The sequence below is a fragment of the Ixodes scapularis genome, unplaced genomic scaffold, assembly GCF_016920785.2.
Source record: "Ixodes scapularis isolate PalLabHiFi unplaced genomic scaffold, ASM1692078v2 PGA_scaffold1__304_contigs__length_218370807, whole genome shotgun sequence".
NCBI classification, from domain to species: domain Eukaryota; kingdom Metazoa; phylum Arthropoda; class Arachnida; order Ixodida; family Ixodidae; genus Ixodes; species Ixodes scapularis.
Genome location: NW_024609846.1, coordinates 59264945 through 59287557, shown reverse-complemented (window position 1 = coordinate 59287557; position 22613 = coordinate 59264945). Strand labels below are relative to the sequence as shown.

Here is a 22613-nt window from a genome sequence, read left to right as displayed (position 1 = left end):
GATTCGGTTCAAGTCATGTCGGATCAGTTAGGGTCGCGGAAAGTCGAGGCTAGTTTCGAAATTTCGGCTCAAAGAAAGTTTTCGTTCACACAAAACAAAGAAAAGCAGAGACTAAGAAAGCTGGACAGGAAGTCCCTAATGCATCTGCAAAAAATCAAAACTTGCAGTAGCAAGCTTACATTGCATTTGGCTCATAATTTAAAGTCATAATGAGCGTTGCTGACCTGCTAAAGGAAACCTACCGGCATCGAGAGGGAAAATGCGTTATAAAAAATAAGATTACATTCGAGTTTCAACAGCTTACAGACTATAAAAAAAAATTACTATGTTCCTTAATAACGAGCGCAATAAAAAATGTTTTCTTACTTTTAGGTATTGTGGCCGGGCCGGTCTGTCAGAAATACACGGCAAAGCCACCCATGATTGCCGGGAGCATCATTATGTGGATTGGCATTATCTCCTCCAGCTTTGCTCCCAACATTCTCTGGGTGTCCATAACACAAGGTATTTTGTTCGGTAAGTGAACACTAGCTGTATCGAATGATTTATGGGGCAGATCATTGATTCAGAGCAACCAACAGGCCAAGTTGAATTCCACTGTCGACTGTTTTGTTATTTGGTCATTTGCTGTAACATACACTGAAATTCATGATTCCAGTGGCGACGATAAGCAAAGTGTTAACCTTATATAAAATTATAGGACGTCATCTAATTTTAAAACTGAGGACTAATTCCAAGTGGCGCACGCGTCCTTAATCCGGCACTTTTTTGCTACGACCACCATATAGGTTCTTGAAAATTATACTGTAAAGCGGAATCTCTGGAACGCTAAAGTGAACGAGTTTAGCATTTCTAAGCTTTTAAGCATTACTCTACTGATTTAAGTAGGATCCAAGCGTGTCTGCTGTTTCATGCTTTAAACGTACCACTCTCTACTGAAATGATCCTATCTACAAGGTGATTCAAGGAAAAGCCAGGCTCTTTAAATCGACCGCAAAATTCGGTTTCTTAACCTATCGCTCTACGATTTTGTGCAGCGTTGCCTACAGATGGCGCATTTTTCTTTTTTGTAAAATTTGCAAAGAGCGATCTTACCTGGAGCAAAAAGTAAAGAAAGAAAAAGGCTTGGCTTCTATGCAAACGCAGTGAAACCACCGGTTTTCAAACAACACGGCGCCGTTTTGCACGGGAGACAAGAGATGGCGCAACAAACGCCACCAACGAACGAGCATACGGCGCCGAGAGCCGGCGTCTTTAGCAGACAATCCTTTCAACTCAAAAGCGGCGCGCGTTCCGCACGCGGCGACAGTCGCAGAAAGAAAAATATGCGCGGTAACAACAAGGAACTGCAGTTCCTTGTCTGCTAAAAACGCCGGCTCTTGGCGTCGTATGCTCGATCGTTGGTGGCAGTTGGCGTCGCGACCGCTTGTGCCATTTCTTGTCTCCCGTGCGAAACGGCGCCGTGTTGTTTGAAGACCGGTGGCGTCGCTGCGTTTCCATAGGAGCTAAGCTTTTTGTTTCTTTACCCTTTTTTCAGGTAAGTTCGCGTTTTGCAAACCTTACAAAAAAAAAAAAAAGCGCCATCTGTGGGTAACGCTGCACAAGGTCGTAGCGCGATAGGTCAAAAAACCGAATTTTGCGGTCGATTTAAAGAGCCTGGCCTCTCCTTGAATCACCCTGTAGTCACTGACAAGATGAGAATGGCAGGGCGCCTCTTTCCAACACCCGGCGTCCAGCTTACGCTCGCTGCCTTCCGCCATGCTTTGGTTGCGCGAGAGTGCTCGAAACCCACAAGAGGCCGAAGCGTTGTCGAAGGTCGGGAACTCGCTCTGGAGGGGGGCAACTGAAAAACCTCTCTGGTGTTATCATTCTGTCAGTGACTATAATGTTCTTAAGTTAGAATAGCGGACATGTTTGTTTCTTTGAAAACAGGCTTTGGAGCTGGACTGGTCTTCATGATGCTGCCGGTGATAATAACCCAATATTTCGACAAATACAAGGGTCTCGCATTTGGAATCACGTACAGTGGTTCTACAAGCTCAGCCTTCGTGTTTCCGAGACTGCTGCTCTTTTTGCGAGAGACCTACAACTTCAAGAGCAGCATCAGGATCTTCGGCGCCATCCTGATGCACGTCACAGCAGTCAGCCTCATCCTGAAAGAACCCGAGTGGATAAGACGGAAGCGCCATCAGGACAAACTTGCGAGCAGGCGGCCGAAACAAATAGTGCACACCGTTGATCAGCCAGAGCCCAATTCTGTGAAGTCGCCAGCAAAGAATTCACGCCCAGCCACAGGAAGCTTAATGCACGGACTAACCGTTCTGCAAACTCCGATGTTCTACGTCGTTCTCGCCTCATATATTTTGTTTGGATACACTTTCGACGTCTTTATGGCTACCGTCGTTGACTTTGCCACGGACCGAGGTAGCAACGTTTCAGACGCTGTATCACTCATTCCGCTATTTTCCGTAACGGACACCTTGGGAAGGCTGTGCCTGCCTGTGCTGGCAGACAGGGGCTACCTCCGGCGAAGCACGTTGGCGATGATCAACTACACGTTAATGGGACTGATTCTTATGATACTGCCTCGAGTGGAGTCGTACACTGGACTTGTTGTCATATGCCTTGTCTTAGGAACCTTTATTGGTTGTGGTGTTTCCACCTACCCAGCACTAATGGCCGAATATGTGGACCAGCAGCGTCTTCCCATTAGCTTCGGTCTTGTGGGAACGGTGGCCGGACCACTCTTCATACTCAAGCCCCTATTTATCGGTAGGTATTTTCACTGTGCGTTTGACAGAGCGAACATTGCACGTAATAGTAACCAGAAAAGAAGCACACTGCTACTTTCTTTATACCACATGAGCCAAGGCTAATTGGAATATGCATTGCAATATTGGCAACATTTACTTATAAGTTGTAGACAAGTGGCTGTCTCCTTAAAATTAACAGTGTATACACCTTAACGTCCGCATATTCCCGCGTCCTACAAATATAAGTATTCGCAAGAATGTAATTTTTGTTTGTATGCGAACGCAAAAGGAGACAAGTGACGCACAAAAACGCGTAAGACACGAACAAGTTTTTGGTCTTTCCTCACGCGACATCACTTTATAAGCTTTTATGATTTTTTTATTGATTTTAACGTAGTCACTAAACAATGCTACTTATACCCGTTTTCACCTCAAGAAAAAAGGAAGTTTTGCGCATTGTTCATACGCGGCGCGAAGTAGTTCTTGCAAGGTTTGGTCCTCGGAGGAAAAAGCGATGCTTTTGGCGTTTGGAACGTGCACCTCTTGATAAGATAACATTTATCTAACCTAAATTGCCCCTGCAAATATCTTAATTCTCCACTTAAAGGGGGAAATGAGTAATGCTCCGCGAGGAGCAGGACTTGTTTTACTACGGTTCCTGAGGTGAAAACAGGTATAGATAATTTGGTAACTTTTATAACTATACCGTTAACAAGGGTAGCCAATAATATTGAAAGACGAGCTGCACTATTATTAACTGATCCTAAAACAAATCGCTTCAAAGAATTTAGTAATAATCTATGCTTCTAGTACCTGAATGGCTATACATCTATAAGCATTTTAGCCTGCCGGAAAGGGCCGTTGACAGAGGAAATTTTTCTAGAGCGCAGCTCTTAGGCGCCCGCTGCCGGCTCGAACGGCGTCGGCGTCGCCGTCGACGTAACCACGCGTTGCATTATGGGACATTTCCATAATGACGTCACATGTGACGTCACGAGGGTTACAAGGGAGGGGGAGGAGGAGGAGGAGAGACTTTTTGCGCTAAATTTAGCGGAAAAAATTGCCCGCTAGCTTTAGCGGAAAAATTTCCGCTTAAGTTTAAGGAAAAAATTTCCCCGCTAATTTTGCGGAAACATTTCTCGACTAAATTTAGTGGAAATTTTCTCCCGCTAAATTTAGCAAACATATTCCCCGCTAAATTTAGCGGAACAATTTCCCCGCTAAATTTAGCGGGAAATTTAGCAAAAATTTTCCGCTCAATGGCGGCGGAGCAGGAGACGAAAAGGGGAGGGTACGGATGAGGAGAAGGGGCATACCCTCCTCTCCATACCTTCACCTCCTCCTCCTCAAGAATCGCAATGTAATTCGGCATTACAGGGGATTGTAAACGTGTTTCATTTTTTATTCTTGAAATAAAAATAATAAAAATGTCTTACTAGTCTTGCTATACAGAAAACCCGGTTTAGGAAATTGGTCTGGATCTGCTCTTGAATGATTATATTTGTAAATACCAGAGGGTGTATGTTTTATTCGAGCAGATAAAAAAAATAGGGGGTGAGAGTTAGATAAGTTTTGTGTTCGCCATGTACTTATCATGCTCGGCGGACATTATATAACGGGATAATTTTCACGGAAAGTTAACTAATTCCGTCAAATGTTCATTTACTTTGTAATAACATGTTTTAGGGCATGATACAATTCCACTGTTTACGGTAATTGATTTTAAAAACCAAATCAATTGCAAAAAAAAAAAAAGATCGAAAGTATAAAGGTTTTTGAGACGTTAATCCCTAACTTTTCGCGTCTTGTCGCCTGATTTAGAAATTGCACTCAAAGAGAGCGTCGCAACCCCTGCTCACAACGACGTTTGTCAGAGTGACGTTGTTTTAATCATGCCGCTACTAAGTCGCTAGCGCGCCTTTGGTGGGTGCGCCGACGACACAAGTGACGACGTGATTGAAATGTCTTTCTTCCAAGCGTCAATTGTGGGCCAAGCTTCTCGCGCTCTATGAGTGAGTAATGTTTTAATTGGGCAAAGACAACAACGAACAGATGCAAACATTGATTGATAAGTATCTAAAAAACGCTACCTTTTCGCTTTTTTTTTAAATATTGGTTTCTCATTTTTTTATGACTTCAGTTTCATTTAAACATTATATTCTCAATTATGACATTTTCATCAAGCCGTTTTCAGCGTAGAGTTGTAATAGTCCGAAGAAGGGGGGTAGGGCATTTTTGTTAGCGTTTTTTTTTTTTTTTTTTTTCAATTCTTAGAATGACTGCTGTCACTTTATCTACCACATGTTGAAAAACGAGCCCGAGATTGAGGGGCTGACAGGATTGTATGTTTCAATAAATTACAATTAAATCAAGAACGCTGGAGTCCCGCAAAAGCAAAGGTGCGTATTGCCACATATGACGCGGTCCGTTTCAAGGGAATCACTCAAGATAAAATGTTTAACGCGTGATGATGCAAACGACCAATATCTCAATTGTCCGCAGACTTATCAGATAAACTTCCTCTGATTTCATCCAGCGTCACAAAGATTATAATTACGAATTCTTGGGGCAAAATTAAAAACAATATTTACGGAGTTTTGGATCCTCGTAGTACATCTTTATACTGCTTTTAATGCACATTTATTCTTCTATTTCAGGGCATTTTAGGGATAAGATTGGCTCCTACGATGGCATGTACAGGATTCTTGCCGGGGGTCTACTTGTGCTCGGAATTCTTTGGTCCGCGGTGGTTTGCTTCGAAAGGCGCTCACAAAAAGTTTGGAAAGTGGAGAAGGAAAGACGCTGTATAAATCAAGTTGCCGGACACTCATTCTACTGTCAACCAGTCTTCGCCACTACGCAACCTTGTGATAGTGATGTGGAAGCATTGTCTGCTGCTCCAACAAACACTTCTGCATCAACGTGACTGTCTAGCAATGTGTAGAGAAGATTTTGTTACATGGATATCATAAACTAAATCAAATCTGCAGTAAGGAGTTGGCAGTGATTCTAAATCAACTTAACGAAGTATATCTCATATTTTAATTTTTTTTTCTAGTTAAACTTTTAAGAAACTACCTCACAGCCCATCTTTCATTGTTTTTGCCGTATCTTATAAAAGAGCAAATTCAAATAGAAGAACCCTCAAATATGGAACGACATATCCCACAGCCATTTCACAAGCCCTAACAGAGATTCGCACGTGTGATTTTCTTGAAGTAAAGAACCTGCGTTCATGACTTTGTTTCTCTTAATTTTAAACGATGCCTCTAACAAAAAAGGTTGCTCAGTAGAATACTTGATTGGTGGGAAAAACGCTAAAACACGTAGGAGCAGGACGAGGAAACACACAGACAGGGCGCTGTCTGTGTGTTTCCTGGTCCTGGTCCTACTTTTTTAGCGCTGTTCGACCAAACAAGTATGCACCACCAACTAGCCCAACTAGATGCCTCGTGACTGAGTATAATTAATTTTCCCCGTTTTGTACACCCCCCCCCCCCCACACTTTCTAAAGTCGCAACTGTGTTTTCATTAGAGTTACCGGAAGCGCGAAAGCATGTTTAATTGATAGAACATGGGTGTCAAAACGTTTGGACAGAGGGCCGACTTTGGGACCTGCCGCAGCCTCAAAGGCCGTAAAACAGTTGAGAAAATGTAAATGAGGAAATACCAAATCAATAAGCCTAAATAATAATATAGATACAAAAATTTAAACTAGAGCAATAATTAAGAAATGTAAAGGTGCTGAATATGTATAGTTTTTAAATAAAATACATTGCTAACTATGAGATTACAAAATAAATGTGACGTAGAGAACTCACCCTGCATAGATCAAAGTTCAAGAACGTTGGCATATTTACACACGCCAGAAGTGTAACTAGAATGGTAGGTCTGATGAGGACAATTTAGGAAGGTATTATGATACAAGACGCAAAGCACGATGTACATGAGAATGCAAAGGAATTTTGCCGTAGTTACGCGGACACAAAGCAGTAAGCTACGAGTAGCAATGCTGGTGATGACAATTACAATAAAGAGTATGGCAAGAAAACTCGCGATTTAATGTAGTTTTTCTTTTAGAGACAGTTCTCACACTCTTAGAAAAAGGGTATCGATCGTCCTCCTTAAGGAGAAGAACGGTCTTGTAACCTATGTTCCTGTAGAAAGGGAGAAACTTTCGTTCCTGAAGCAGGGGAGCAAATAGTCCCTCTGCCGCTTGCACCTCATTATGGCAGCCCTGAGTCGAGCAAATCGAGCTCAGTGAGGCTTAACGAGGACACTGCGTCTCTTGTACGGGACGAGAGGAGCAGCAAATAAAAGTGTAACACGAGCTTTCCTCGAACTGTGTTTATTTCCGAAGCCAGATTCCCCCCGCAGGTACAGAAAGCTCCGTTTCGAAAGCAGTTACTCAGTCTTCTAGTCGTCAGCACTGCGATGTTAAACGGAGACAACCGATACCCAGTTACTTCGCGCCCTTTACCTCTTACCTTTGCTGTTTTTCAAGCCACAATTCTTTCAACCGCACATCACGGAGGAATGGCAAACCAATCCCCGAAACCAAAAGCCGCTCTCAAAAGAACAAACTCGAAGCCGCTGTTTATCGCATAGCGTGAAAGAAGTTTAAATCGCTTGCCATCAGATGGCAGGGTCAAGCAGAGTAATTGCAAGTAGCTAGGCTAGGTGGCGCTAGGTACCGCCCAATTCATGTTCTACAGAAAAATATTTTTATTTCCTCAGGCCACCATTGCGGATCGGGATCTTCGGGAACCTGTACTATACGCACATCTAGACACATTACGTATACTACAAGCATCAGGTGAACATATATTGAGCGCATACACGTACATGGCACAAACAGACATCAATACAGCAGCACACTAATCCGAACACTACAGACGAGCTCTGCGTTTCTGTCTTTATACTGGCCGTTCGCACTAGCTCTATATATGGCAGTCTTATTTTTGAATCCGACTAGGCCGGTGACTGCCATCTTTTGTCACATAAACACGGAGAGGCGGAGCGAATATTACTCGTACTTCATACATTATTTGAATTGTCTCTTGGAATAGCCCACATCTCTTAATTTAGCACCATTAAAAGAAAGAAAATCTAGATCATTAGGCTAATTAACTAAATTTTAATAATTATATGTTGAATAAGTTTGATGAATCATGTTGACAATGCAGTGATTAAATGGAGTACACCGGTGCTGAAGATTGCAATCAAGCTATTGCTTGATTGCAATGTTTGGTGCCAGTGTATTCGATTTTCACTTTTGTGTGTGTGTGTGTGTGGGGGGGGGGGGTAATAATCAACTTTAATTGTTGCACAAGTATTTCAATATATTTTTCAAACAAACGATATTACTGGTTTTCACAAATCGTTGCAACAGCAGAGAACATAGCTTGGGCCATGTTTTGTTACCGGTATTACAAAAAAGTAGTATTGCTTTAATTTTCTAACTTGGAGCGTTTTTCCTAAAAAGGTAAGTGCCGGTAGTGATTTTCTATAGGCGTGTAAAGAATATTTATTGTTTCCCAGTTTTTAGACACAGGGCCATATAATTTTTTATAGGCGGGTAGAGAAAATTTATTGGTTCCCAGCCTTTAGACACAGGGCCATAGACTGTTCTATAGCTGGCTGTAGCTGCAGATTTCTAAAGCCGACAATAGAGGGCCACAGGGGGTGATAGCCTGTCATGTGATTTCCCATAGACAACCATAGACCATTTTTGTATGGGTAATTCAGACTATGGAGAACGTTTGGAATTTAATGGCGGAAATAATCACGTAGACTTATTGACCATGCGGATGCGCGCGCTGTCGAGTGGCGAGAAGGATGACAGAGAAGAGGCTAAGCAAATGTTATAGAGGCGCTTGTATAAGATCGACGCTTTCGCTTCTCCCTCGAACCTTGTATTGCAAAAGCGGCCCATAAACCACGCGATCTCGATTGAGGAGTTAAAAACACTCTCATATCTAAGCATGTTATCGGGTCGATTGCTTGTATGTTTATCTCGTTTTAAGCTTACTTGCTGAATGGCGCAGAAGTAAAAATTCAGTTGCATCAGCACTGTGTCTTTGTGTTTCCTTTTACTGGTCCTTCGCCTTTCTGAGCTGTTTTAACACATTCAAAGAACGAAGACAACCAATACCCAGTTACCTCGCGCACTTTAAGTCTTAGCTTTGATATTCCTCGAGTCACAACGGCTTCGTCAACCCCACATCATGGAGGAATGGCAAACAATAGGTTAAATCGCTTGCCTCCAGATGGTAGAGTCAAGCAGAGTAATTGCAAGTAACTAGGTTAGGTGGCACTAGGTACCGTTAAATTCATGTTCTACAAAAAATATTGTTACCGAGATGCGGGGCCGGCAGGAGAAGACAAGGATGTTCACATGATGAAGCCGAATCATTTAATGGCGGCAAGGCCTAGCGCGTGGGCCTAGCGCGCGATAGTAGTGCACACCACTGCCGCAGCGTCGTCTTCTTTATCGTCACATTACCCCCTCCTTGGAAGAGGACGACCCGGCCGATGAATGAAGAACACGTAAGGAAAATATGCACGCAAACAAAACAGAAACTGATGAAGACAAATGAACAAAGCACTGCTGCCTGCCGCGAAATGAGAACCTGTCGCAGTTCCATGACCGGAAGACGCTCTAGCAGCATTACCGACCGAAGCACCAGTCACAGCCCCGCGACGACACTGTACGGGATGGGGAACATCCGTCATGCCTTCACAAGATTGGGCTGGGGACGGGGCAGGGGATCGTCAATTCTCGTAGCTCTCAGTCGTCACAATCATCGTCTCGCAATCGCGTCCTCAAGTCATCACGTAACACTCTTAATGGTTCCTCGCTTACGTCTGTCACTTCATGTCGTCCTGTCTTCATGGCATCATTGAGGCGGGGGCTGTGTTGCAGGGCTATGGGCTGGAGATCAGTCAGATGCGGCGGAGCGCTTCCACAGACGGCGTCAAGGTTGATGGGGGTGAACGGAATGATCGGTACTACTGGTTTCACACCTTTTTTTCTCCTCTTCGGCCGTGAACCACCATTAATGCTTGACTCCCTCCTTCCACCCCAACCAGACGCTTCCCTCACCGAATTTACATCCGATGCCATAAGTCGGGCTGAAGAAGCTCGTCAATTAGCTCGCATACGCACGCTTGACTCACAAGAACGCCAGTGTGCCCGCTACGATAGCTCTCATCGACACATCCAATACTCTCCTGGTGACCTTGTATTGCTGTGGACACCGCAACGTCATGTCGGACTTGCTGACAAACTTCTCCACCGCTATACAGGACCATACCGGATACATCACCAGTTGAGCGACGTTACATACGTCATTGAACCCCTCGAGCAACAAAATGACAGACGTCGCAGGGAAAGGGACACAGTGCACGTGCTTCGGCTCAAGCCATATATCCTCCCAACGACCACGTAGCTCAACGACGAGACGTTGTGGCTTCTTGGAGGGGGGGTAATATTACAGAGCTCATGAGATGCCTAGAGAAGAAGAGGTAGAGGATCGCCAGCGCGCTCGCAGCAAGGGATTCAATCCTCTGTCTACCGCCATTACCCAGCTACAAATAAATCATCATCGTTTTCACCGTAACAATATTTTTATTTCCTCACGCCACCATTGTGCTTCGGGATCTTCGGGAACCTTATTATACACATAAGTAAACATATCACGCATACTACAAGCATCATCTGAACATACATTGAGCGCATACAGATACATGGCACATACAAACATCAATAGAACAGCACACTAACACAATCACTGCTCCCGAGCTCTGCGTTTCCGTCTTTCATAATGCTCGTTTTAAACGTACAAAGTTTTACGGTGACTGCCTAAGCAATAAGAAATATTCCCAGCATGTTGATCTTTTTCCAGCAATGACATACCTCTGAGAGTATTTTGAATGGCTCAGAGGATGAATCTCTAAGTAAAAAGAAAACGCTTGATCATGCCGTAATTATTTAAAAGACAATAAATCAAGCCACTCCATGCGGTTCCTTGCCACGTGTTTGCTTCCCCGCATGGCACGTTGTAGGCAGTATTTTTATTGTAGTGTTTGTTTTTCCATTTGTGCTGTTCGCGCACGGCTGCAATTGTCGTCTTGAATTAATATCTATAAAGCGGATATTCACTCAGCTGGAGGTGATGCTTCACGGGCAGAAAAATCGCTTTTCGATCAACTTGAATGCAGTCAAAGCCGCGACTTGTGGCAGGTGTTAAGTGTACGGAGCTACGCCGTGGCGAGCTCAAAAACTTCTAGCGCTCATTCCAGCGCGCCACTTAGAGGGCAATTTCTCCATGAACCTTAGTATATTTAAACAGCAAAATAAAGGATAACTTTTTTTTCGATATTACTTATTATTTTTTATGCTAAAAATTCTAAACTGTAAAGACGCGTACTTTCCGTCATATTTTCGTACTGTTCAGTTCTTCCCCCAGAGCGCAATCGCTCTCGGAGAGGAGACAACCGTCAGCCACATTGGCCACTGTATACGATAGGAGCTTATGATTCAGGTCAGCGTTCCAACATTACTACCCGTACGTCGATCGATTGCACCTAATCCCTCAAATGGTCTTAAACCTTTTAATGTAAAGCGGAATGTCAACGTGCGACACCCGCCCCCTCATATCACGGCCCGACCGACAGTTTACATAATCTCATTTTGTTGTTACACCACAGATACTCAACCACACGGTCAAATCGGTGATAATTCCAGTCTTCTGTTCACAACGCACAACACTGCCATCACGATGTTGCTGCTATGTTGCTGACACGCAGAAATACAGAACCACGCTGATTGCCGTTTGGCACTCGGCATCGGAAAACAGAACCGAACTCAGCACAGAAGGCATGCAGGTACCCGGCAGCAAAACCTGCCTGTCTTGGACGCAGTTTCCGCGATTTTCATAACGTCGGAAACGTCGACACAGTTTCACGTGGTTCCGCCGACGCGTGGGCCCCGCAATCCGGAGACGGCCATCTTACCCAGTGAACGTAGCGCTGCTGGCACTGCTCCGGAACATCGCTGTTTCTAGCAGCTTCGTTTGCTCGTTTGATAAAATTAGTCATCTTGGGTAAAACCAGCTGAACAAAGGAAGGAAAGTGACAGGAGAAAAAATTGGCGAACCGACCGCTGGACTACCAACTGTTTTTTTATTAAATCTTCCTCTTCTTCTATTAATTCATCTCCAATCATCCTTTTTCTTCTTCTTTCTCATTGCTCTTATTTTTGCTCTTATTTTTTTTTCTCCCGATTTTTATCAATTACCCACGAAAGGTGCCGTGTAGAAAGAGTTTTTCTTTGGCTTGTAAGGTAAGTGAAGGGATGCTCACGCACTTGTCGTCTCCTTCGCCGATAGCAAAGGCCTCTAAAACCTCCCTTGCAACCCGGTTTCTATGGTGTCCCATTATGTGAAGATGGTGGAGCTCTGCTGTACACAGGCATGTCCGACAATGGGCAGCTAAATTTCCTGGTCCCGCAAGGTTCCTAAGGTTCGCTGCATGTTCACGTGCTCGGTCGTTAATACATCGACCGGTCTGTCCGATGTAGAAGCAGCCACATGTTAGCGGTATGTTATATATAACTTCCTTTTCACAAGGAGCGTATTGTGTTCGGTGCCTGGTGTTACACTTTTCCTTGGTGTTGATTGGTACCTGATTAATTTTGCGGCACATTGAATAGGCCTTGTTAGGTGCCGAGCAGATGACTCGCACGTTTTGCCGGTTCGCTATCTTTTTTAACTTATGGGTAACCCCGTGAATATATGGTATCACTACAAAGGGTGGTCTGGGTTTTCTTGTTTGTTGACTCGTAGCTTTTTTTTGTCTTGATGGTGCGGCATATTTTTTCACAGATGGAGGCCATCATGGGTTTCGGGTATCCCGCGTTATGAAGCCGAGACATTTGGGTGTCAAAACTTTGTTGTACTTGATGTGGACATGATTTCTTTAGACTAGCTGTAAGGGCTGAGATGGCGACAGCTTGTTTTACGTTCTTAGAATGTTCCGATTCAAAAGGAAGAAATTCCTTCCCTGATCGTGCTTGATATTTCCAACATACATGTCCTGTTTTGAATGTCAAAGCTAAATCTAGAAACCGAATGGAATCGTCCACAGGAGTCTCATAGGTGAAGGTTAGACCCAAACAGCTTTGTTGGAATAGTGTCATGGTGGTGTTGAGGCATCCGTCTTCTTTTTCGTTAATTTTTGTGGTGGATAGAATAAGAAAGTCGTCCACGTATCTAAGGATACCCGCTATGCGTGTATCTTTTAGTACCTTCTGGATGGCTCGTCCACACATGGCAAGAAAAATATCACATAAAAGAGGAGCCACTTGTGAGCCGATGCACACTCCACTCTTTTGCACGTACTGGTGTTCTTGATGATCTACTACAGTGGCTGACAGGTAACATTGTAGAATTTCTAAGAAACGACCTACGCTCATCCCTGCATTATTTTGGAAATTAAAAAGGCCTATTTCTTCGATGGTGGTTTGAATGATTTGTAGGAGGCTTGTGTGGGGATAGAATAGTACATGTCTTGTACATCTATAGAGAACCCGGAGGCTATGAGGTGTCCCTGTTCTTGAAGGAAGGATATTACGTGCTCTGAATTTTGTATTCGGAAAGGGGCTTTGATTTGTACATTGGATAGTTGTTGGGTCAGAAATTTGGACACGCAGGCCTGCCAGGTGGTTCGTTCCGAGACAATGGCCCGAAAGGGAACTCCCTCCTTGTGAGTCTTGGCTGAAAAAAACACTGATAATAAGTCTTTTTTTGCCGCTTTGATCTTGGTTATGAGACCCGCCTGTTGAGTGTCACCGAGAAATCTGAGGATGGCTTGTTTGGCTGCTTTGGTGCGGTGATTATCGACTTGAACGAAGTTCTTGGCTATGGCCTGGTGAGCGTTTTCCTTGTATATGTGGGATGGTAGAACGACGAAGCCACCTTGCTTGTCTGAAACATATAAGTTAAGTTGTTTGCTCCTGAGCTCTTGTATAACGGAACCAAAGTTTCCCTTGGCCTGGGCCTGGCGGTGTAGGCTAACACGAACCTGAAGACCATCTTCAATGATCTGTGGACCTCTGTCTTGTGGGGCTTTTGCGGCTATTTGGCGTAAGAGAACTACCTTATCAACAGCCTCAAGCTTCGGCGCTGAGGCTGAACAAAACCAGCTTTGTTCAGCTGGTTTTACCCAAGATGTCTCAGAACCAACTAGCTCAGCTTTTACCCTTAGTATGGTAAAATTAGTGAGTCGAGATGAGTCGGGAGGGCGAAAGATTTCTCCCGCCTGCCTGGAGAAGGAGAAAAACTTCTCGTTCCTCCCTTCTTCTCGTGTCCGCTTGGGGCGCGTCAGTAGAAGGGAGGAAAATGCGCCGCTGCTACCTTTTTTCTCCTATGTTTCTTGGAGTGTACGAACACATCAGATAGAGCTAAGCAAAAATCGCTAAAAGTGTATTGTCTAGCCCAATGTCATCTTTGTGCGTTGGAGATCATCGGCTAAGCCAATCACGCACATAAAGACGCGCAGGATACCGCCGCACTCAATGTGCGTGTTAGTTGATGATAGCCGACACACAATGATGACAAGCGCCGTGACGACGCACTTTTGGCTCTTCTTGATTACTCCGACGGATCGTAGCTTTGGCTCGGGTCTGGCCCAGAGAAGCTCTATGGGCCATCGCTGTTCATAATATTTACTATTTTACGTGAATAAACTCTATTACATTAGATTCTATTGAAGTCTATTCAGTTTACAACGTGCACTTATCAGTATGAAAGAATGGCGAAGCGCATTCCGCGGGAACAAAATGGCGGCATTCAGTTAAAACCTCTGCTGTGCGCCGCCATCCGCTTCCTAAAACCTGCCCCGTCACGCAGTAGGCGCCTAAAAAAGTATTACTACTAGTAGGAAGCTCTTACCTAGCGGCTTTAGTCGAACCTAACGTGAAACAAAATTTGGTATTCGGAGCAACATCGTTCAAAATCAATACGCTAATTTCCTTCAAGCTGGTAGCTTATTGTAACCAATCTTTCTTGTTTTCACTTATTTACTTATTCATATCTACTATTTTACGCGAATAAATTATATTGTATTTGATTCTATCGAAGTCTATATTATTTACGGTGTGCACTGACTAGCATAAAAAAGTTGTTGGAAAAGCCACAAATAACTCGGAAGCTTTAGAGAAATGCTTGCTTTAGAGCAACTTGCTCTAAAGCGGGAGTTGTCCTAAAGCGCCGCACTTCAGAGCAGAGGCCTTCAAACCCCGGCCCGTGAAAGGTCTTTCGATCGGCGTCTGGCTGGCCACGGCCCTTTTGATAAAGCCCGGTTCGCTTCCAGCAGGCCCTCTGCTATAGGAACAAACGATAAGCGCGAGAAAAGAAACGGCTCCGCAACGCGCACCAACCGCGTAGACAAAGATTAAAAAAAAAAAAAAAAATATGAGAGAAACGTAGAGCATGTTTTCTCATCACATCCATTATTCATTAGACATTGGCATCACCAGCATCACTATTCTTGGTCCTTTACTTCATATCTGTGTAACTACGTTACTTAAAATATCTTTGCGTTCGCATGTATATTGGGCTTAGTGAACTATGTCGTATCTATTGTATAGGGTGTCTCAAATGCCGATGCGCGATCTAAAATGAGCCTTAAATATCGGTGCCTGCACGTTTCAATCTAAACTTTTTGGCAAAAGTGTATTTCACAGGTGAGTTTTACCCTGTAAAATTACAAGGCGTAGCTCCCTTTGTGTACAAAATAGGGCCAACAATCTTGCCAGGGTCAAAGACGGACGGCGACGTGGACGACGTCAAGTGGCGGAACGCGTATGACGCACAAATTGATAGATGACGCTACCTTGAGACCCGCGTCGAAAGATGTAGCCGACCAGGAAAAGAAAGCAGACGAAATCCAGATGAAGTTCATCGGAAACAAGAGAGCCGTGGTTATGCAACCGGGTTTTCTTTTATTTTTGTTACTTCAAGTTTTGCTATCATTGTCCGCGTTTACGCGCATTTACGTGCGCCTAAGAGCTCAGCTATTAGGCCCCCTTTTCCGGCTTGAGCGGCGTCGTCTTCGCCATCGGCGTAACCGCACGTTGCATTATGGGACGTTTCTCATAATTACGTTTATTGTATAGGGTGTCTCGTGACGTCGCACGTGACGTCACGAGGGTTACGACGGAGGAGGAGGAGGAAAAAAGCGAAAAAATTTCCCCACTAAATTCAGGAAAAAATTCCACTTCAAATTCAGCCAAAAAGTTTCCCGCTTAATTTAGCGAAAGAAATTTCCCGCTAAGTTTAGCGGAGAACTTCCTAGTTAAACATAGTGGGAAAATCCCCAGCTAACTTTAGCAAAAAATTTCCCCGCTAAATTTAGCGAAATAATTCCTCGCTAAATTTAGTGTAAAATCCCCCCCCCCCCCAAACTTTAGTGGAAACATTCGCCGCTAAATTTAGCGAAAACAATTTCCCGCTAGATTTAGCGGAAAAATTCCCCACTAAATTTAGCCCGAAACTTCCTCGTTAAGTTTAGCGGAAAAATTTCTGCACTAAATTTAGAGAAAAAAATCTCTGCAAAGTTTAGCGGAAACATTCCCCCGCTAAGTATAGCGGGGAATTTTTCCCGCTGAATTTAGCGGGAAATGTAGCGAAAATTTCTCGCTAAATGGGAGGGGAGCAAGAGAGGAGGGGCATACCCTTCCCTCCGTAACCTCCCCTCCTCCTCCTCAAGAGCTGCGCTCTAATTCGGCATCACAGAGAATTGTAAACGTCTTTCGTTTTTTAGACCGAAAATAAATTACAAAAAGATTATGTTAATTTTCATAGATCACAGTCGTCGTGGGCAGTTTCGATGTTTTCTTTATAAACAAGCCAAGTCAAAGGTTTAGCGCCATCTATCAATACGTTATCGGTTATCTGCGTCACAACTCGCCGTTGACAATGGCAAATATTTTGGCCCTATTTTTTACAAAAAGGGAGCTACGCCTGGTAATTGTATAAGGTAAAACCTATCTGTGAAATACACCTTTGATGAAAAGTATTGATTGCGACCTACAGGCCCCAATTTTTACGGCCCATTCTAGATAGAGCCTCGGAATTTCTGTCACCCTATATATTGTCAGCGTCAGTTCTTTGATTCTCATTAGACTTTTGCCCTGTGTGAACTAGTTTTCCGAGTCTCAATTATTGCATAATGTCGGAATTAGCGAAATATTAAATTTCAAACTGATTTATATTTGTTACAACTTTCAATTTTATTCCTAAATGTTTGTACAGGATTATTTAGTTGTTTTTGTTTTTCATTTATATTTACTTAATTATTTTTCGGTCCTCAAGACCGCGACATATCCTCGATCCGGATCCTTAGCCGAAAAGATTCGGAACCCCTCGTCTAGTAGACTGCTTTACCTTGGATGTTCAAATATGTTTGAAGAGAAAGGCAGGTTTCATAAGGCACACGTTTCAGAATGGAACTTCCAAAACGTGTGCCTTATTAAATTTATTTCGGTGTTGAAACATTTTAATGCTGTTTATATTATTTGGTGAAGAATATTTTTAACGCATTGAAGTTTTCTTCTGGAAGTGGAAGAGGATCACATTGTTCCTTGTGTACACGCGCGACACATCCGAACACGCGCAGTTGGCTGCAGCTCTAGTGTCTGGCAGTTGGTCAACCCAGCTGCTATGAAAGATTGCCGCCTAAACATTTTAATGTGAAAGCATTGACTGTCCCATGGAGTGAAGCCGGCGTTATTTGAGCGATTCCGGCGTTAAGAGTTCTGTCGCAGCGAAAAACGGCACCTTAATTCCCATTGACTGAGCGAAACGGCATCTCAATTAAGGCTGAGCGAAAGGGCACCTAAATTTTGACTGAACGAAACGGTACCTAAATTACCATTGGCTGCGACATGTCATGTGGCTCCAAAGCAACGGCGTCATCGTTGCTCAAGAGCCAGCCGCATTACTGGCGGCGCAGGGGGAGATGGGGGGATGCGGCTATGCGCTGTCCTCACGTGAGGCCAACGTTACTAAAACACTCAGTTGGGAAACTCGCCGTCGAAACTTGGGCCGCTGGCGTCCACCGAGACCGAGCTAAATACGACAACAGCGCCACTCTTTATCATTTGTCTGTACTGTGGTCACCTTGAGCATTACATAGCATATTTTTGCGCAAAAACAAACGGAAACGACTCTTTTTGTATGAAATTTATTGGAGTTTAGTACAAAAAGAGGGGCGCGTTATGTTTTTAAAATCTTTAGTTTGCAGGGTTTTGCGGCACAATTAATATTGTTTTTATACAACCATGCCTCAGCGGTGCTTTCAGGTAGCGCGTCCCGACCTAGGTGCATTTTAACTTCGGTAGTAATTTGCGGCACGCCCACTGGGGAGACAGGGGTGGCACCCCTGTAACCTCTACCGCAGTATCTGTTTCGGCTCCAAAATGGCCGATAAAGGAAAGTAGGTAGGTAGCACAACTTTATTGAGCGCAGTGCATACAGGGGCTAGGCTCATCTGCCCACCCAACCATACAGCACAAGGGCTCGACAGTAGGAAGGGAAAAGGGGATGGGCATTTATGGGAAGTAAGTAACGTACAGTTCTTCGAGTGGCCGCTGCGGGAGAAATGGCGGCGTTGTGTACGTGATTAGCTCGGTTCTCGAGGACAGATCGGGGCCTCTTTTTCAGATAAGTCTCTATGGCAGTTTCCCAACTGAGTGTTTCAGTAACGTTGCGTGAGGCCTAAGGTTAAGCCTAACGTTAGGCCTAACGTTACGCTTCAAGGTCTAACGTCGTCAACCGGTACCCGCAGCTAGTGATTTCAGCACGCGCCGCGAAGGGTTTCGCACTCTCACCGTTGCCTCACCAAGCGGCACAGCAGTCACCAGCGAGGAGCATTCAGCGGCGTCCAATTGTGCATTAGTGCTTTCGCATTCCCAACTCATAAGAAGTGCTTATTTGTCTCTGCTTTATCATAACAGATTGTGTATCGAATCAAGTTTATATTTGATGCCATCATCATGCAAGGAAACTATATAGATTTCATCATCAGTATTGCACAATACCAATGTTCGCTGGAACTAACATATTCAAGTACTTTTTTGTTTCCATGTACTAAATCTGATTGGAGTGCCTCTCCTGCGGAAATTTTTCTCGAAATTGATTTTAATAAAGCTCCGGACAACCGTACCTCCTAAATCCGCTCTAGAAGTTTTCGCGCGACACAAGGGATAATCACAAGGGAGTAGACACAGGAGAGCGCAACTTTCAACTAGTTTCTTCGTGCGCTTGTTCGTGTCTACTCCCTTGTGATTGTCCCTTGTGTCACGCAAAACACTTCTAGACTGCATCATGAACCAACTAGGCCAACAACAAGGTTTAATTGACTCATAAATGATATTTCATTTCCAGTTCCGGTTTCATTTTCTTTAGATTCCCATTCTGCATGAACAGATGCAATCTGATTGACAGTGATAGTTATCTATGGTTACAAAGTTTTACATTGTTCTTGATCATGATGTTAAAATCCTGAGACTGGGAAGGAAAATTGAAAGAAAAAGGGTAAAAAGAAACAGAAATAAGAATGCAGAAAAACGTCTGAAACTCAGCCAATCAATTTTATTCCGTCCTCAGCTTTTATAACCACGTCCCAAGGTCACCGCACACGCACACCGATAAGGGGCGACCTTGAGTGGGGGTTATAAAAGCTGTGGCAGGGAATAAAATGTGTTAGCTAAGTTGGAGACGTTTGTCTGTCCCCTTATTTCTGTGTCTTCTTACACTTTTTCTGTCAATTTTCGTTCCCCAGTCTCAGGATTTTAACATCATGATCAACATACACCAGCTCTCTTGCACCTTGACAATTTTTTCTTACATTGTACTTGGTGTTTATTTTTAATGCGCTTGTTTATTTCATTTCTAAATAGATGATGAAATGTGTTCACTTCTTATGCATTCATGAAGGTTATTTTGTAACAATTTTACCCCTCATGTGCAGGGGCCTATTAAAAGTCCTGTAACACACTGTTAGTAAGAAAAAAAAATATGTGGCGGATAGGAAATGTCGGCCAAATTCCGGTAGAAATATTCAAAATGAAAAATATGGGTGTACAATTAATAAATCGTACAATTTGTCTTCCTGTGTGAATAACAAGTTTAGTGTTGTAATGGCAGTGGGTCTTACTATGAACACGGTGACATCGAGAAAATGAAACCCGGTTTTTCAGTGTGCACAAATAAACCACGCTTCGCAGAGAGTAAAAACTACTTGACAAAGTGACGCTAGTGGTGGCGATAAAATGGGAAAGTTTGATGAGCAGATGACGTTAGCTGGATCAAAAATTAGAAAAGGAAAAATTATGTACGAGCCGAGGCCCACCTAAGTCTAATTTGCATCATACCGATATTTGAGAATATGGACGCCTGTAGTATTTGTTTGAGTGATGTAGACATGTCGGTTAGAAAAACAATTTTGTATTCTTTCTTGGTGAGACGCTTTTTTACTAACATAATTGCTACACGCGCCCGCAATCTCAAATTGCAATTAGTTGAACATTACGCTTTGGCCGACATAGGCTCACAGATAATCTTTTTTTTGTTCTTTTGCTTATTTTCGTTCAGGTCATGCCATGTGCACCAACTTTCGCATTTCATTACCCCCGCTTGCGTCCCATTGTCACGGAGTTGAAGCTTTCTTCGATGCGTACTTCATTTAAGCGGGCGGAAAAACCCGGTTTCATTTTCTTTATATCTCACTGTAGTATAACGTACTCGAGACTCCAACTAACTATAGGTGGCGCCACTCATTTTCCAAAATGGTGGTTATAGTGAGGGTCGGAGATGCGTGCCGCTGTTGAGCCTGTATACTGTGCTGGCTTCACTGAGCGACACAAATTATTTCTGCTGATACGAGAAAACTAGGGTGTTGTAAGCGCAGGTCCCCTCCTTATCGTAAGAGAAAGAACGGTGTTTAGCATAATATTTACGCAAGGATGTGCGTTTTAATTCTGGAGTGAAACCGAAACTGACCTCTATTTTGGATTTAATTTCTCGATATAGGTCTTAATTTCGGATTCTTTCTTAACTCAAGATGTGTCTCACATCGTAATTATTTAGCTAGAGAAGTTCTTCGCGGTAACTTTATTTTGTGACGTACATATTCAATCCAGGCTGATATTTGTAGTTGTTGTAGTTAAAAAAATCAGCGCCGACATTTGTGCGTTCTGGCTGCCTTTTCTCGCTCAGATAATTGGCATGGGAAATAATAAACTGCGGGCCTTTTAATGGGTTTTTGGGTATTTAGATGATTAATTGGTTTAACATTATTCTCGGCACAAGAATAGGAGAATTAAAAATTTTACAATATGTACACAAAGCGTATACATTAATGAACACTGTTCTCACTGCAACAACTCTAAGACGGAATTCGAGTCAGACGGCTGAAGTGTGTGTGTGCGTGTTTTATAGCAACGCGTGACGCATATGAATTTATATTACATCCAGTGTTTGACTGTTTATCTATCTTGATAACGATGTCAGAGTTTTTCATACGCTAACAAGAAAACAAAATTATACCATTTTGGAAAGACTATTATGTGGCGTTAATTGGAGCCATACATTGCCGCGATTTGTATTATTATTATAATAATATTAAAATTAAGATATTTTAATACGTAGTTTTTCAAGCTCAAATATAATTTGTTGCTTATGATCTAATTTCAAACGCGCAAACAAGTATGACAGTCAAAAGTGTGCTATTTATTTTCACTGGTGCCAATTGCAGCATTTTGAATTACCGAGTAATAAAAAAAAAATAGTCTAAAATCAATGAAAACATTTGAGCTAATCTGAGACATCCATGTAAAATTACATTAACTGTGGGTAAAGTATATTTTGCTATCAAAGTCGCGACTTTTGACAATCGGCAAAGCGTCTAAAGTCGCCGCCAATATCCTTCCAGACCAAATGCTCAAAAGAAAAAAAGAAAAAAAAACTGCTTTCTTTATTATTAATCTTATCGTAACGTTTAGTTACTTTCATTGTTACGCTCCGTCGTTTCTGCAATATCAGCCTTTCCAGTTCGAAGGAACGCCTACCTGCTTGCACGTCTGCTCACTGCAGCAAGTTTCGTTGGCGTTGGAAGCCGGTAAAACAGTAGTAAGTTTTAGTATTGCGTATACGAGTGAACGCAAGTGCTGTGTGCTTGCGCTAGTTTTGCGTGTTCCACACTGCGCGTGCGCGGAGCCCGAAATTGCGGTCTCGGATGGCGCATGGCGACGAGGCGCACGCACAACGTGGGGAACGCAACTCTAACGCAAACGCACACCGCTTGCGTTTGCCTCTATGCGCATTCTATGCGCAATACTAAAACTCTCCAGTGAGGTACAATCCCATACCGGCTGCAGCACTACGTTAGGACCGTGAATAGTGTTGTTTGCATTCGGAAATGACATTTCGCGAGTCATGATCGCGAGCAGTGCCGCCGTGCCCGCTGAGCAGGAGAATCGGGGGACCCCCACTAGAGCGCTTCCCGTTTCCGTCGCGGAAGGGCGATCGTCGAGCTGGAGACGCGAATAACGTATAGTCGCTTGAAGTGTTGAAAACGTTTTTATTTAGCTGGTGGCTCCCACTTGATTGTCCGTTCTAAGCACGTAACGCTTAGATGTTCTCTGCTCGGTACAAGCCACCAAGCACCAAAGTAAAGACGTAAAGAAGATTAGTCCAGCAAGAACGTGATACATGTCGTCATAGGTGCCAAGCTTGTCCCTGAAAAATCCTGGAATTGAAAAAAGTGAAAGGAAAAGATTTAAAATAGGGTGTA

At 43.5% G+C, this 22613-nt stretch overlaps 1 protein-coding gene across 1 annotated transcript; it reads left to right on the top strand.

Annotated features, from left to right (window-relative positions):
- The first annotated feature begins 404 nt into the window (after positions 1–404).
- On the top strand, positions 405–5799 carry LOC121832990 (monocarboxylate transporter 10-like). The gene is made up of 3 exons (XM_042290506.1): positions 405–516; positions 1933–2772; positions 5411–5799. Exons 1-3 carry the CDS (start codon positions 420–422, stop codon positions 5677–5679), a joined length of 1206 nt encoding a protein of 401 aa, XP_042146440.1. The 5' UTR covers positions 405–419; the 3' UTR covers positions 5680–5799.
- The last annotated feature ends 16814 nt before the right edge of the window (positions 5800–22613 follow it).

Coding starts and splice junctions, on each gene's coding strand:
- LOC121832990 (XM_042290506.1), top strand. CDS start 420: ATGATTGCCGGGAGCATCATTATGTGGATTGGCATTATCTCCTCCAGC. Junction 517..1,932: donor AACACAAGGTATTTTGTTCG/GTAAGTGAACAC, acceptor CTTTGAAAACAG/GCTTTGGAGCTGGACTGGTC. Junction 2,773..5,410: donor ACTCAAGCCCCTATTTATCG/GTAGGTATTTTC, acceptor CTTCTATTTCAG/GGCATTTTAGGGATAAGATT.